Source organism: Emydura macquarii, unplaced genomic scaffold (assembly GCF_026122565.2).
Source record: "Emydura macquarii macquarii isolate MOO-44397 ecotype Brisbane River unplaced genomic scaffold, CSIRO-AGI_Emac_v2 contig_1119, whole genome shotgun sequence".
NCBI lineage: Eukaryota > Metazoa > Chordata > Testudines > Chelidae > Emydura > Emydura macquarii.
Genome location: NW_027131256.1, coordinates 324,842 through 341,609, shown reverse-complemented (window position 1 = coordinate 341,609; position 16,768 = coordinate 324,842). Strand labels below are relative to the sequence as shown.

Sequence of the window (16,768 nt, the reverse complement as noted above, 5' to 3'; positions counted from 1 at the left end):
CCCAGGCAGTCTCCAGCATGACAGCTCGGCGGCCGGCCTCTTCACCGCTGCTCCAGCAGCAGATTTGGGCGGCGGGTGATTGCCACATTACCGTGCGGGGGTCAGAACCAATGTGCTGGAGCCATGAGTGCAGTGGGGCGGCTGAACCGAACTGTGCACCCTGTATGTAGGGGAACCGCTCCAGGCCGGGAGGCTGCGGCTGCAGCCCCAGGTCCGGCGCCTCTGCTCAGAACCCCGCCAGGCCCCTCGGCTCAGCCCAGCGCCGCGCAGGTTCGATTCCTGCCGGGGGCCGGGGCCGGCAGCGAGGGGGAGCCCGGCAGCCGCCACGTTGACTAGGCTGTTACCTCCTGCAGAGACAGACAGACAGACAGACCGACTCCCTCCCCGCGGCGGGCCCCGCACACGCCCCCGGCCCGGGCCGCGCCGCCTCCTCCTCCTCGCTCGGCTCTCTTGGCTCGTGCCGGGGAAGCTCCGGGGGAGGAATTCCTCCTGGCCCCGGGGCGCCTGCAGCTTCTCCGCTCCCGCCCCACTTCCCCGGCCAGCCCCACGGCATCCCGCTCCGTCCCGTCCCGTCCCGTCCCGTCCGCCCGCCTCCTTCCAGTCCCAGCCTGCTGCCTGAGCCCTGCGTGTGTGTATTTGTGTGTGTGTGTGTGTGTGTGTGTTTGTGTACTTGTGTGTGTGTCCCCCTCCATCTCCGCTCCTCCTCCTCTCCCGGCCGGGCGCTGCCCCGCCATGGCCCCTTTCCTCCCGCTGCTGCTGCTGCTCTCCGCCGCCGGCCCGTCGCGCTGCTCCCCGGCCCCGGGCCGGGCCCGGCTGGCCCCCTACGACCTGCTCTACGCCGACGGGGTCCGGGCCTATTTCGCCCGCGACTGGCGGCGGGCGGCCGAGCTGCTGCGGCGCTCCCTGCACAGCTACGGGCAGCTGCGGGAGGCGCGGCGCGGCTGCCGGGGCCGGTGCCGGGAGGAGGCCGGCTTCGCGGGGCCGCCGGGCCCGGCCAGCCCCTCCTGGGAGAGCCGCTTCTTCGAGCCGGTCCTGCAGCGCGCCGAGTGCCTGGGGGAGTGCCTGGGCCGCCGGCTGGGCGCCGAGCCCTCGCTGCACCGGGCCAGCGCCGAGACCCAGCGGGACTTCGAGCGCAGGGAGCCCTACAACTACCTGCAGGTGGCCTTGTTCCAGGTGAGGGGCGGGTTCGCTCCCGGCTGGGGCTGGGGCTGCCCTCCTGCTGTCCCTGCCGCCTGCCCCCCAGCTTCCAGCCCCTCCGCCGGGCAGGGGCCCCGGGGCCGGGGGCAAAGCACTTGGGGAACTTCCCCCGGAGGAGCCAGAGTCCCCCCCGCCTTCCAGGAGCAGCTAGGGCCGGGTCTCGGCGCCTTTCCTCCAGTCACTGTCACGCTTGGGTCCTGCGTGTGCACAGGTGTTGGTGGCTCTTCCGTCCCCCCCGTGATTTGCAGGCTGCCCCGCCCAGAGTCACCGGTCTGACACCGGGGACAGCCTGTGCCCGGCCCACCCCCACTCACTCCGTGTGCTGCTTTTGTGTCGCTCCTCCGGAGTTAGACGCTCGGCTGGAGAAGGGCGAAAGAAAACCAGGGAGGGATGGAGACCAGGTTCTCATCCTATCACTTCCAGCACGCACAGCATGGCTAGAATTAGCTCCCACAATAATGGTTACGAGGTGGGACATGGGAGATGGATTGGGCACAAAATGGGGTGGGAGGCTCGAGTAGGCAGATGGGGGAAGGAGGGAGGCATGTGGATGCGTTCACATCTCACCATATCCAATAGGGGTCAACGTTGTTTTTAGGTCTGTTCTACAAAAACGGTTCCAATGCCAGGGTGCCTAAAGCCATGTGGGAGGGGAGTGGTGGGGTGGGGTGGGGGTGTTTTAGACACGAGAAGGGCCTGCCCAGGACGTGGCAGATGCTCTACGTGGGCCGTCTTGTCTTTGCAGCTGAAGAAGCTGGATGAAGCGGTCTCGGCAGCTCACACGTTTTTCGTGGCCAACCCCCAGCACCTACAGATGCGCGAGGACATGGAGAAATATCAGCGCATGGCAGGGGTGAAGCCGGAGAGTTTCCGAGATCTGCAGGCCACACCGTACTGGGTGAGACCCCCCACAGAGCTCGGTACACCTGGGAAACGATTCGGCAAGGCCTGCCAACTTACCCATAGGGGTCAGAGCCCAGGATAAAACCTGGCTTCCCACCCTTGCTCCATCTCCTGACAGGCCATCTCATGGCGTGAGACCTGGAGGTTGCCATAGGCAGTACGAACCGTGCATTGTCCAGACAGGCCCCTAGATGGCAGAGCTGATCCAAAGTCCTGGCTAACCCGTTACCAACCGAGCAAGGAGGGTGGGGGTACCGCCATTAACCAGGGGCTGCTGCGGCGCTGTTCCTTGCAGGAGGCGTACGAGGCCGGGGTGCAGCGGTACAACGTGGACGAGTACCTGCAGGCCACAGTGAAGCTGGAGGAGTCGCTCGAAGAGGCGCTGTTGGCAGTGGAGGACTGTCGAGCTCTGTGTGAGGGGCCCCAGGAGGACGGCACAGAGGAGGAGATGCAGCCTGGCCTGTATGAAGCCATCGCAGGTAGCGTTAGCAGCACGGAGGGGTGCGGTGTGGCTGGACACGCGCCGTCGCCCAGCAGCCCAGCCCTGGCAGAAAGAGGAGCTGCTCTGCTGCTGGAAGTGCCGCCCGTCATAGCCCCTCTTTCCATTTCAGCCCATTATGTTCAGGTCCTGAAGTGCAGGCAGCACTGTGTCCTGGAGATCGCCACCAAGCCAGGACGGGTTTCCGCCACGGAAGATTTCATCCCGTCCCATTTTGATTTACTGCAGTTTGCTTATGATCAAGGTAAGCAGAGACACGGGCCAACAGGTGGTGCTGTCAGACCAGCGAGTGGGGAGCCAGCGCCTGCAGCTGCCTGGCTCTGCTGTACCCATCCGCAAGTCCAACTCAGCTCTCCGTCCTTCTTCTCCAAGCTCAGCCCCTGTGCTCCTTTTCTCCTTCACCACGGACAGCCTCACCCTCCTCTCCGTCGTTAACACCAGGGGCCGTCTTTGAATTAACTCTCTCACTGGACCCACGTGTTCAGGCCATTTTTAACCTGGTCTCTTTGTCTCTAAAATCCAGCCTTTCCACTCCGTCCACACGGCCAAAACTCTCGTCCCAGCCCCCCCCATTTCACAGTTTGACTATGGCAACCTCCTCTTATCCAGCCCTTCCTCCTTTCAAGTCTCTTTAAAAGGCTGCTGCTAACATCATCTTTGGGGCTCTAATCACGTCTGCCTCCTCTGGGCATCCCTCTGTCAGCTCCCCATCAGGCACAAACCTCTTGGCTCTCCCAGGAAGGCCCTTTGTGAGTTATCCGTGCCCTGCCTAGCTGATCCAGTGACATTGGTCCCCGCGGTCACTCTGTCCGCACCAGCTAGTTTCTCCTTTCAGCCCTGCATGCTCCCTCCCACGCTGCCCCCTGTGCATGGGGAAACACCCGGGTAAAATCCAAACAGCCACGGCCCCATCCTCCTCCAGCCCCCTCACCTCTCCCATGAGGCCGTCAGATGCCAGCCTGCTGAGCATGGCCAGGCTGGTGATGAGCTGTGACTGTCCCTCTTCCGCTCCTTCCCTTCTGCTGCTCCCATCCTCACCCTTCCCCCACGACCTCCTGACCCCGCTGAAAGAGCTCCATGGAGCTAGCACACTGAGCCAGTTCTTCCCCAGGCTCGTGGCTTGCGTGTTGTATCCCCATCACCTGCCCTTTGTCAGCCTCTGTCTTTAGATCATCAGCCCTTCAGGGCAGGGAGTGTCTTTCTGTGATGCTGCCTGGCTTCAGTGGCTGGCACCATATAAATATGTACCGATAACAACAATAGCCTCATGGTCCCAGATCCTCAAAGGTATTTAGGTGCCTGACCACCAATGGTCTCAATGGCAGTTCAGTGCCATAATACCTTTGAGCATCTGAGCCAGAGTTGCAGAGCTCTTACCATGCCCAACCCCTTCTCTGCCTCTGCCCCAGCTGGGAACCCGGCACTGGCAGCTGAATGTGCCGCCTCCTACTTGCTCTTCTATCCTGCGGATGAACTGATGCTGGAGAAGATGAAACAATATCGGGCGAAGCTGGGCGAGAGCGCGTCAGTCACAGCCAGAGAGGTACCAGCAACACTCCTCCAATGCTGCCTTCTCTGAATCTCCTGGGACCCCCTATGGCTGGGGGGAGAGCCATCTCTGCGTGCGTGTGTGTGTGTGAGAAGCCCAGGACTGACTGAAGATGGAGACTGACTCCCCTACATACACGTCATCAGTCTGGGGTCTCCTCAGTGCCTGTATGGGGTTGGGGTATGGATGGGAGTTTCCCCAGGGCAGGGTTGGATCCCCTTTGTGGGACAGTTGTTTGACAGTTGTGTGCATCTCCAGAACATTCAGCGCTACGTGCAGAGGTCTCTGATGGAGAAGAAGTTGATTTACTATGCAGTGGAGCATCTGGGAGGAACTTTTAATGACCCTGTAAGTAGCAGCATCTTCCTTCAGAGAGCTGAGTTCTCCTGGTCCTAGACTCATGAGGGCAGTTTATTGCTCATAACCTGTGGAACTCACTTCAGCAAGATATTATTCTGGCACTGTAAGGGTTAGACACCAATGTGAGTGAGAATGACCTGAGGTGAAAAGAAAATCCCCAAAGCCCTCCTTTCTCCTGCTTCTGGGACCTGAGGTAAGCCCCAGCTGTGGAGGAGGGGGCAAGCAGGAATTTCCCATGGGGACCATTATTGGGACTTTATGGATCTCTTTGAGCAGTGTCGGAGGCGGGGATGCAAACTAGACAGGCCCAGTGGTCTGATCTGGCCTGCGGGGAAGTAGGCAGGATCCTTTGTCTGATCCACCATTGGGAGGGGTTTGCTGGGTGACTGAGCCCCTGGTTTTGTTTCTTTAGGACCTTTGGACCCCTGATGAGCTGATTCCTGAAAGTCTGAAGGAAAAACACAGGTAAGAGCGAAACCAGCCACCTGGGACTGAGTTGGAGGCATGCTGAGTACTGGGAGGGGAAGGGAAATGAGCGAAATAACAGAGGTGGGGGAGTGTTACCTGTGTTCTACAGGAGGTCAGACTAGATGATCACAATGGACCCTGCTGGCCTTGGAATCTATGAATCTGTGACTCTGGCTTATTGCTGAGTGTCTGACTGAGGAGGGAGCCAGGGACCATATCTCTGGATACTGACATCCCCTGTCTGTGTCTCTCCCTTGCTCCCGAGAGAGAATCAGGAGAAGCAGAGACTGGAGAATCTGGATGTGGGCCAGCAGGAGCAGAGGGGTGAGTAAAAGGGCCTGGAATGGGAGACAAGGCTAAATACTGTCCGAGATGCTGCTGTTCCAGGCTCAGTGATTTGATGCTGGTGTGGATGCAGAACTAACTGAAATGTTCAGCCTGTCCTCCCATCGCTATCCAACAGTGCTCAGTTTGCCTGGCAAAATCTCCAAGTGTACACTGCGTCTGTGTCCTGTGGGATGGGAGCCCGGGGGCATGGCAGCTGAAGCAGTTTAGGACAGCGCTGATGTAGATGCAGAGTGAACCTGCAGAAGTTCAGACCGTAGTGTGGGCATGCTGAATGGTTTGGGCATCAGCCGTGTCAGTACAACTGGCTCAGGTCCAGCTGGCTCAGTTCTGCAGGGGAGAGAGACAGGGAGAGAAGAGGAGACAGAGGCTTTGCTAAGTTTGGAAAATACTTTCTCTGTGAGAAACACATTGCTACGCTGTTCACTGCCCAGCCCAGACTCCTGTATTCCCAGCCAGAAGCTCCTGGAGCCCCAACAACCTCATGCAGGGGCTCAGTCTGGGCCAGGCCTGGTTCCTGAGAATGTTCCCTGGTAACACACATGAGATCTTGCCCAGACCTACGCGTGTTTACAATTCCTCCTGTCAAGAAATCAGGTATGGGAAGCGAAGGGGGCTGATAACCCTAAAACAAAACCCTACAGGCCTGCCCCCCTCTCTGTTCCCCAAACTGCTAACAGCCATTAGTACTTGATGGGGCCAAATGGCCCCGACACATCGTTTCGAGGGGTAGGAGGTGGGACAAGAAGTGAGAGTGAAGAAGAGGTTGATTTAAGTGTTTGCCAGATTTTGTTCCCTGGGGGGTAGTTTAGGGACCTTACTGGACTCTCAGCTGCTTCTGCAGATCCAGGCCGAACCCACAAGGAGGCCGAGCCCTTTCTCCTCTCCCCCAACCTCCCCACAGGTCCATTCACTTTTGAGGGCATCACCATCTCCATGGATTCTCGCCAGCTGAATGGATCCCAGCGGGTTGTCTTTGACAGAGTCCTGACTGATTCTGAATGTAAGGACCTTCTCCGGCTGGCAAAGGTGAGGCCAGGAGCCCACAGGGGTACTGGGACACGGGGGAGGAGAGGGGAGGGGAGCCTCCTACACCATCCCAGCACTGCTGTCCTCAGCTGCAACATCAGGGTGGAGGGGAGGAGGAAGGAGACCAGGTTTGAATCAACCCTGCACTCTGTTTCAGGCAGCTGGTTTCACAGGAGATGGTTACCGGGGCAGACGGTCCCCTCACACACCGCACGAGAGATTTGAAGGGTTAACAGTGTTAAGGGCTTTTCAGGTAGACAGCTCAGTCCATCTGCGTGTGTTTACATCCCATCCCTCGGGCATGGCTTGGCTCAGAGAGCTCCCGGGGCTTCTGCTGCTTGCCTGTGGGTGGGTGCGGGGATTCACAGGAGTGTTCTCCTCTGTCTGGCTTGCGTCCATGGGCTGCCTCACAGGCCTGCTTTTTTGCACGTGGGGGGGGGGTCCCCAGGACACATTTCTCTCACATGTATGCTTTCCTTCCTCGGGCCCATGCGGGGTGTCCCTCTCCGCCTCGTTACCCTGCCTTGGGCCCATTCGGGCTATTTCTCAGGTGGCACCGTTTCACACGGGCACAGGCACACTTCATGGGTGTATTTCTATCCTGCTTCTGCAGGCGGCTGTCTCAGGGGCTTCATTTCCTCTGTTGTTTCCCCAGTGTGCTTCTCTCCCTCTGTCACACACGAGGGTGTTTTTCAGGCTCTGCTTCTCCATTGCATACACGTGCATGGAGGTGACATTTCTCATGGCTTGTTTCTCTCCTGCACATGCACAATCACAGGAGTGTCACACTAGTATCCTTGCTCATGCACGTGTGTGGACACGGGATTTCTCGCAGACGTGCTGCTTTGTTGCACATGCATGTTGTTTCTCACAGATGTGTTGTTTCCACATGAGGTTTCTCACAGGCTGGTTTTACCTTCCAGCTGGCGCAGGATGGGACTGTGAACTGGAGAGATGCCAAGCTGCTCCTGCATGCCAGCGAGAAATCCCGGAAAATAGTAGAGTCCTATTTCAGCCCTGAGAAAAGGCTCCATTTCTCATTCACACACCTGGTGTGCCGCACAGCTGTGGAAGGTAAAGAAAGCCTAATCCCAGCCCTGTTCCCCCTAGAGATTCCCCTCCCCTCACACTCAGGATCCCCGTGTCCTCTAATCCCAACTGTGTCCCCCTTAGAGATGTCCCTCCCCTCGTACTCAGGGTGCTAATGTTCCCCTGCAATGTCCCTTTTTAGGGGAACAAGATGGTCGCATGGATCTCAGTCACCCAGTTCACGCTGATAACTGTCTCTTGGATCCTGAGGGGAAAGAATGCTGGAGAGAACCACCGGCCTACATGTACAGGGACTACAGGTGAGACCAGAGGGGAGCCCAGAACTGAGAGTGGGGGTGGGGGGTGAGAATATCTCCCCACTCCAGAGAGGACCGAGGGAGAGGGACCCCAGAGTTGCACAGGAAGAGAGGAATTGACAGACTGGATCAGACCTGACATCTGTTTAGTCCAGTGTCCTGTCTGTGACAGTAGCCAGGACCAGCCTTCTCAGAGGAAAGAGCAGAACACTCCATAACAGACAGATGTGGGATAATCTGCCCCCCATGTTAGGTCACAGCCTGGTCTCTAATTGTTGGGGATTGACGTAATCCCTGACGCCTGAGGTTTAACATCCCTTCCAAAATGTTTGTGGTCCAGAGTTGCTCTTGAAACCTCACACTAGAACTGAAGGGGGAATACATCCCATCACACACCCTCCCGCTCAAGATTGGTGGCAGGGTACTCCTCATTCTTCCTGTGCCCGTGGAAAAAATCTGCGTTCTTCTGATCTCTCCCTCTCGGTGAAGTACTTGAAAACGATAAGGCTGCAGGGAAAGGTACCATCACATGATCCTTTGGTTGGTATCCTTCATTCAGCTCAGCCAGTGGAGGGGACCGTGATCTGTCACTAAAAGGATTCCTCAACAAATAATATCAGAATGTGTCTACAGCCTACTTCAGAGCCATCTCAATGACGGAGTAGGATATTGCTCAAGAAAACAGCTTCAGGCTGAGGTACAGGATGGAGTGTTCTTCTCCATCAGTGCCTACCAAAGTACTCTCCCAAGACCCACATCTGAGACATCTGTCTAGAAAGTGAATCATCTGGAAAAGGCCGGGAGTGAGAGCACCGGTTCTCAGCTTAGCTGTTCTTTCAGCTTCTTAAATGCCTTGTTGCGGACTTTGGACCATCGAATTTTCTTAGGGCTCATGTCCTTTATCAGGTCCATCAGGGGGTGTGCAATGGCAAAGCCTGGTACAAAGCCTCTGCAGTACCCGGCAAGGCTCAGGAAACGACACACCTGCTTTTTTGTGGCTAGTCTGGGGCACTGCTCCAGGGCTCATACTTTACTCCCTAGCGGCTTCAGACACCCACCCGCTACCATATAGCTGAGGTAAGTCATCTCCAGGCAGGCAGTCTGCACTTGGCCAGGTTGGCTGTGAGCCTGTGTCTTTGCAGTATCGCGGTGAGATGTCTTAGGGGATCGTTCCAGTCGTAGCTATAAATGATGATGTCATCAACGTACGCCAAGGCATGCTGCTCAAAGTACACGGTCCATCCGGTGTTGGAAGGTGGCCATAGCTCTATAAAGGCTGAAGGGCATGACCTGAAATTGGTAGAGACCGAATGGTGTTGTAGAGAATGTGGCCTTCTCTTGTGCTGCGGTTGTTAAAGGTATCTGTCAATAACACTTCATGAGGTCAAGAATGGATATGCACTTGGCAATCCCAAGCCTGTCTAGCAACTCATCTACTCTAGGCATAGGGTACACATCAAACTTCGATAGAGCATTTACTCTCTGGAAATCGATACAGAATCAGATTGACTCGTCAGGTTCCAGCACCAGCATGAGGGGGCTCCACCACTCACTGTGAGACTCCTCAGCCACCCCTCGTTCTAACATGGTCTGTAGTTCTTGGCAGACCACCTCCCACATCTTCTGTGGCAGGGATCGGAGGCTCTCTCAGACCTTTTTCCCTGGTTGAGTGTCTGTGTGATGGTAGGGCAGGTGGGAGTGTCCTGGCAATGCTGAGAAGACTGAGGGGAAGGCTTCCGTCAGCTGCACTAACTGTTATTTTTGTTCAGGCTGTAATTCTTTCCCAGGGATATCAGTCCAGCATCGTGGCCTACGGCTGCCTGTGGGCTTAGCTTGGGTGGAGCTGGTGCTGTGAGAGGCCGGTCTTCCTGGTCCCACCAGGCCGTTAGCAGGTTCACATGATAAATCTGCATTTCTTTTCTCTTCTCTGGCTGGCAAATTTCATAATTGACCATTCCCACCTTCCTTACCATTTCAAATGGATCTTGCCATCTGGCCAGTAGCTTTGACTTCAAGTTTGGTACTAATAACAAGGTCCTATTTCCAGGTCCAGATTCTCATATCCTGGCCCATTCCTGCTTCTGCTGGGACTTCAATAGGTTTTCTTTAGTGAAAGGCCTCCAGTGTCACCAGCTTCTCTCTCAGTCACATCACATACTGCATCATGTTGGTTTTGGGGGGCTCTGCTCCCCTCATGCCTTGCAAAGGAGGCCTAGGGTCCCAAGTGGCTGCCTCCCACATAATAGTTCGAATAGGGAGCAGCCAGCAAAATCTATGGGTTACCTTTTCAAGGGTCTTCTCTCTCCCTAAGTGTCCCCCACAGGGTACCACATGTGTCTGCTGTAATATGGTCCTGCAGATTTTCTTTAGGACTGGACGTTGTACTCTTACTTCCCTGGTTTGATAATATTTGGCCACCTGGCACAATCTCTCTTCCATGAGTTCAGACCAGGGCCATTGCTTCATCAGTTGCGGGTCTACCACCTCTCCATTGATGCTGGCAAGTTGGTCATACACGCTGCTCAGAATCCGGTCGTCTTTTTGTTCACTTATTAAATCTACCTCAGCCGTTTATAAGTCCACATCTGAAGATGGCGAGGTCATCTATTTCCCCTGTTATTGCGGGGAGCATTGTTCCTGTCAGGCGGTCCATCCCAGAATATCAAAGGAACTGGCACATGAAATCACAAAGCCCAATAGCAAGGATTTTTAATGAATCTGTAAACTCGGGGGTTGTACCGTATGACTGGAGAATTACTAATGTAGTTCCTATTTTTAAGAAAAGGAAAAAAAGAGATCTGGGAAACTACAGGCCTGTTAGTTTGACCTCAATTATATGCAAGGTCTTGGAACAAATTTTGAAAGAGAAAGTAGTTAAGGACATAGAAGTAAATGGTAACTGGGATAAAATACAACATGGTTTTACAAAAAGTGGATTATGTCACCTGATCTCCTTTGAGAGATTTTTTTAGACAAAGGAAATGCAGTAGATCTAATCTACCAGGGTTGCAGTAAGGTATTTGATAAAGTTCCACATGGGAAATTATTAGTTAAATTGGAGAAGATGGGGATTAATAAGAGAATTGAAAGGTGGGTAAGGAACTGGTTAAGGGTCTACAATGGGTCATACTGAAAGGTGAACTGTCAGGCTGGAGGGAGTTACTAGCGGACTTCCTCAGGGACTGATCTTGGGACCAGTCTTATTTAACATTTTTATTACTGATCTTGGCACAGAGTGTGCTAATAAAATTTGTGGATGACACAAAGTTGGAGCTATTGTCAATATGGAGGTGGACCAGAATATCATACAAGAAGATCTGGGCAACCTTGTAAACTGGAGTAATAGAAATGGGATGAAATGTAATAGTGCAAAGTCATGCATGTAAGGATTAACAACACAAATGTTTGCTATAAACGGGATGTACCAGTTGGAAGTGACAGAGGAGGAGAAAGACCTGAGTGTATTGGTTGATCACAGGATGACTATGAGCCGACAATGTGATGCGGCCATGATAAAGTCTAATGCAGTCTTAGGATGCAACAGGCGAGGTATTTCCAGTGGAGACAGAGATGTGTTAGTACCATTATACGAGGCACTGGTGAGAGCTGATCTGGAATACTGTGTGCAATTCTTGTCTCCCATGTTTAAGAAAGATGAACTCAAACTGGAACAGGTGCAAAGAAGGCTACTAGGATGATCTGAGGAATGGAAAACCTTCCTTACGTGAGGAGACTCAAAGAGCATGGCTTGTTTAGCCTAACCAAAAGAAGGCAGAGGGGAGATATGATTGCTCTCTATAAATACATCAGAGGGATAAATACCCGGGAGGGAGAGGAGTTATTTAAGTTCAGCACCAACATGGACAAAAAGACTAATGGATATAAACTGGCCATCAGGAAGTTTAGGCTTGAAATTGGATGAGTTAAATTCTGGAACAGCCTTCCAAGGGGAACAATGGAGGCAAAAAACCGAACAGGCTTCAAAACTGAGCTTGATGCATTTGTGGAAGGGATGGTCTGATGAGATTGACTACAATGGCATGTAGCCCGTCTGTGACAGCTAGCAGCAAATATCTCTACTGCCTGGTGACGGGACACCAGTGGGGAGGGCTCTGAGTTACTACAGAGAATTCTTCCCCAGGTGTCTGGCTGGTGAGTCTTGCCCACATGCTCAGGGTCTCACTGATCGCCATCTTTGGGGTCAGGAAGGAATTTTCCCCCCAGGCAGAGACCATAGGCAGCGGGTATAATGGGCTGGGGGAGGCTAAGCCTCCCCAAATAGCCACCATTGGAAGCTCCCGCGCTGCCTCTCCGCCCTGCCCACGCTGCACTCCAGGCCCTGCTCCCACCCAGCCCCCAAACCCGAGGCTCCCTCGCCTGCCACTCTTTGGAGCGCAGATGCAGGGAGTTCCCAACCCCCAACACGGATGCCGGCGCCAGGCAGGACACCACTCTGCCTGCCCGGACACCACTCTGCCTGCCCCAGCTGTGTCACGCGCACCCCGGAAGGCATAGGCAGGGCCTCCGGCCACCTCCCCTGGGGCAGGACACTGCGGGGCTGGTGACGGGTCCCGCGAGCGGCCCGCATGCCCCCTGGTCATCACTCAGCTGTCTACACCCTCACCCTGTCGACACCCAGGTCCCTTTCCTGAGCTGAGACAGTTCATGTAGAACCATACAAGGTGTAGGAGTAATTTAATTATTTTCCTTCACTGTGCGTCACTTTGCATGCGGTAACACTGGCTTTCATTTGCCGTCATGTTGCTCATTCCCCTAGCATGTGTATGTCTCTCTGACGTTTCTCCCAGTCTCCTCTGGTACTGACTGACCCAAATAACTCTGTGTCATCTGCAGATTTTCCTTTCTCATTGCTTATCCACGGCCTTTTCCAAATCATGGATATATTAAACCAAGTACAGACCCTTGTGACCCCTGCTCTTAACCTCTAGGCAAGATGAAAACTGACCATTTATTCCCACTCTTCCCTTGTGGTTCTGGAGCCAGTGTTTGCTCCTAGATCACCCTGCCTCTTCTCCTGTCACTTCACTTCTTCAGCAGCTTCTTAAGCAGAACCTTGTCCAGGCTTTTTGAAAGTCTAAATAAATTATGTCAATTGATTCTCCTTTCCTGTTTTACTGACACGGTCAAGAACTTCTAAGAGATCAGAGAGACAACATTTTCCTTTGTATAATCCATCATAGGCCCATCAGATCATGAACTTCTAGTTTCCTTATTGTTTTTAATGATTGTTTCAACCAGTTTGCCTGGCACCACTGTACAGCTCACTGGGCTGTAATTCCACAGATCGTCCCTAGAGCCTTTTTGGAGAGTGGAGGTTGGGCCCAGCAGGGAGCCCCTCACCAGGTCAGGAGACGGGGGGAATGAGGATTCTCCCCTATCCAGCTGCTGTCTCCTCCTTTCCACAGTGGGATCCTCTACCTCAATGACGACTTCCAGGGTGGGGACCTGTTCTTCACTGAACTGGATGCAGTGACCATTACGGTAAGTCTGAGACTTGGCCCAGGGAAGGAGAGGGGCTGAAGGGATGGGAGTTAGCCCTGAGGGCAGACGCTGGGGGCGGGGGAGCTAGGCACCTCCACTCCAAAAGAATCCAGCCCTAGCAACTCAGCAGATTCAAATTGGGGCAGCCAAAGGCAAATTTAGGAAAATCTCAGGCCAGAGGAGAAATTAACTCCTTCCTGGTCGCTGTGTCCCACCCTCTGCCAGCCAGTGTGTGTGTCTGTCTTTCTCTTTCTATCACAAACACTTCCTTTCTTCCTATTCCTCTTTCCCTCCCCTTTCTGCCCCTCCCTGCTGACTGTCTTGTCCACGGACAGTTTATGGTTGAAGTCAAAGTCCCTGTCAAAGCCCGCTTCCTTAATGCTACATGAACCAGCCCCCAGCTCGGCCTCCCAGGTGAATTGCTGATGGGGAGGGCAGCCTGTGAGACCCCTGGATTGATCACTTCCTCCTCTCTGTGGCAGGCTCAGGTGCGCCCCAAATGTGGGAGGCTGGTTGCCTTCAGCTCTGGAGGGGAGAATCCCCATGGTGTGTGGGCAGTGACCCGTGGGAGGCGCTGTGCCGTTGCCCTCTGGTACACGCTGTCTCCGGAACACGCAGAGCAGGTAACGCCGCCCCTTGGCTCCTCAGAGGCCCATGGAGGGAGAAGCCTGGGGGGGTTGCCCCAGGACAGGGTCAGGTCCCGTGGTGAAGAACGGCTTGTGGGCGCGCCCCTCCCCCAGAGCGGGGCTCATTCTGGGAGCCGTGTGCGAGGAGTTCCCCAGGGCTGGGTCAGGTGCCGCTGAACCGAGGGTGGGGGGGATGAGGAGTGTGTGGGCTGAACTGAGGGGGTGGGGGGCAGTGTTAATAGCTGGGAGGGCCGATGTGGGGGTGAGAGCTCCTGCAGCAGGGGCCAAAACCCACTACGGGGGGGGGAGTGGGCAGCACGGCCTGTGAGACGCGCACATGGGATAGGCAGGGGGAGATCAAACCAAAAAGACACAAAACACACAGTCTAATGGATATTTCTGAAGTCTTGTGATTCGGGAGGTGGGTTTGGTTTGTGTGTCTGCAAGTCTCATTCTTGATCTTTTGAGGGTGGCAATGCCGTGTGCTGAGCCCCGCAGGACGGGGCGGGGGTCCTGCTGGGGGGAGCAGGGGACATGGTCTCCTCGCAGGGATGTGTGCTGAGGTGCAGGGTGGAGACCCCAACTCCTGTCTCACTCTCTGGTTGCAGGAGCGGATGGAGGCCGAGGGGCTCATGAGACGGGGGGCCACGGAACAGGAACAGTCAGACACCGATGGCGAGGTACACGCGGGGGCTGAGCGCAGTGGTGAGACCTCACCGGAGCCCCCCGTGCCTAAGGGAAGAGCCCGATCTACCAGCCAGCGATGGACACCACACTCGGGGGCTGGGCAGCAACCCCAGGAGCGGCGAGCCAGGGATGAGCTCTGAGCCAGGCATGCCAGCAGGAGGCAGGGCCACACACACGGGCCTGGTGGCTTCTTAGGGACACGGGGCGGCGGTCGTGAGGGCAATTTATTAGTGCACCCACCCTGTACGTAGGGGAGGGATGCAGCTTGCGTCTCAGTGACCTCGGGAGCAGAACAGAAAGGCCCCGGCGCCCAGATCCCCGTGTTCACTCCCTTGGATTGAGAATGACTTCCTCACTCAGACGTAACAAGCCAGGCTCCCCGCAGGTCCTTTCTTCCCGTGGAACCGTACGTATTTATACAGGACCCAAGCAAAGCAAGGGAAGGAGAGTTATCCGGCCCTTTTGGGCTGGGGGATTTTCTTACTCTGCAGGGATTTGAGATGGGAACGAGAGAAGCATCTGGAATCCCGCCCTCCCCTTCCCCCTCGATCAGAGAGTCCCATGGTCAAGAGGGGGAGAGGGAGGGTCGGGTGTGACTGTACGAAATAAAGGGAAATGAACCAGCGGAGACTGAGGGGAGTTGTGGGCCTGGTTGGAGGGAGGGATGGAGGGAGGGCGGGAGAGGAGTCATCTGCATGGTGGATGGAGATTTCATTAACAAATGATGGAGGGAGACCGAGCCCTGGAAGTGGGAAAACAAACCCGGCTCCAAAGACACTCCCCTCCCAAGGGCTACACTTGGGGGAGGGGAAGGAGTGCCAGGCTCAGCTGGGCCTGGGTCTGGGTCTGGGTCAGATCCGGCGTGAGGCTGGGGATCTCCTGTAGGGAGCCTCTCACTGCCCGGCCACCATCGTTCTCTCACACCCAGATCCCCGGGGGAGGAGCAGGGCTGTGGTATCGTTGATCGTTGTCCAGGCTGGGATAAGAACAACGGGCTGTCGCTGCCCAGGGTATTAGCATCCAGAGATGGGATTATATTGGAGCCAAACAGGCGCTGCGAGGGAGCGTTGAAAAGAACAGCAACCCCGTTCCTGGGCGGGATTAGAACCAGAGAACAACCCAGGCTGCATGAAATGCGCAGGCCTAAGACAGAGCCGGCCGAATAGCAGGGGCTGCAGGGCAGGACTGAGGGGCGTTGTGAGAGCTGTGTGGAGCCCAGGACAGATACAAGTTGGGCCTGTAGTATAATGAGTGGGCCATTGATCTATACCCAGCCATTGGCTCCCAGCTTCTGTCCAGTCAGCGCCGCTGTGTATGGTTAATCTCATCCCAATGAGCTTTGGAGGATGAGGAGGTCGAGCAGATGCTACCACACCTTGTACACGCTGATGACGCCGAGGAGTTGCTCTGATGCGTATCTGCGGAAACCAGTTGCTCATTTCCCACCACCCCGACAACATCCCATCTTGTCTTATCCATTACGCTCACGCTATGGCCAGGAGCCGCGAGAAAAAAAACATCAGCATGTGTGTTTCAGGTTCCCTTTCCCCATCCGCTGGCGGGGTCACGTCCCTCCTCCCCCGACATCGTTTCTTCCATGTGTTCGGAGAGGCCTTGGAAACCGATTGTTCTCACCGGCCTCCATGCTCCTGTCTGAGGTGCCCAGGCACGGCATGGCTGTGGTGGCTAGCATCGGCCCAGAGGTGGCCCGGGTGATTAGATTGATGCTTCCTGACGTCAGAGGAGATCTGTTCAAAGGTATTTAGCTCAGGCTTGGGCCAAAGCTGCAGGAGAGATTAGAAGAGATTGAGGCCAAGATAATCCCCCACAGCAGCATCCCACAGAAGCAGCTGCCAAAAGGCCTTCAAGCGAACGTTTTTGCCAGCCCACCCACTGCCATCCCCATCCCACCTCTGCAGAAATGGCATTTCCCCCGCTGGCTTGTTTTCCAGCTCCCTGGGGCCATGGTCCCAGCCCTGTCCCCATACCTGAGGGTTTCTCTCGGGGTGGCCAGGATAGCACAAGGGGCACAGGCCCGTCTTCCCCTGCCTCTCGGGTTAGGATGTGAGTCCTGCCCCCATGAGGGGATATTGATCAGGAGGCTGTGGGGATTCAGTGACTGGGACAGCCCCCTTCCCCCCTGGCTTATGAGCCTAGTGCTTTCTGCCTAATCTTCATTTTATTCGTTTGTTACTAACATACACGAGGGGAGTCCAATCTTTCTGCACTGTTTCCCTTCCGAAGGAGTGCACTACCT

The 16,768-nt window shown here is 55.4% G+C and overlaps 1 protein-coding gene across 2 annotated transcripts; it reads left to right on the top strand.

Annotated features, from left to right (window-relative positions):
* Window positions 1–726: 726 nt before the first annotated feature.
* On the top strand, window positions 727–15,155 carry P3H3 (prolyl 3-hydroxylase 3). 2 transcript variants are annotated; one of them, XM_067545904.1, is made up of 15 exons: window positions 727–1,173; window positions 1,943–2,095; window positions 2,396–2,579; window positions 2,712–2,843; window positions 4,009–4,142; window positions 4,407–4,496; window positions 4,921–4,973; window positions 5,242–5,300; window positions 6,226–6,350; window positions 6,508–6,603; window positions 7,274–7,424; window positions 7,582–7,699; window positions 13,123–13,198; window positions 13,681–13,821; window positions 14,433–15,155. In XM_067545904.1, exons 1-15 carry the CDS (start codon window positions 733–735, stop codon window positions 14,649–14,651), a joined length of 2,172 nt encoding a protein of 723 aa, XP_067402005.1. In that variant the 5' UTR covers window positions 727–732; the 3' UTR covers window positions 14,652–15,155. The 2 variants fall into 2 exon arrangements, with proteins under 2 accessions (XP_067402005.1, XP_067402006.1); XM_067545905.1 differs by lacking the exon at window positions 6,508–6,603.
* The last annotated feature ends 1,613 nt before the right edge of the window (window positions 15,156–16,768 follow it).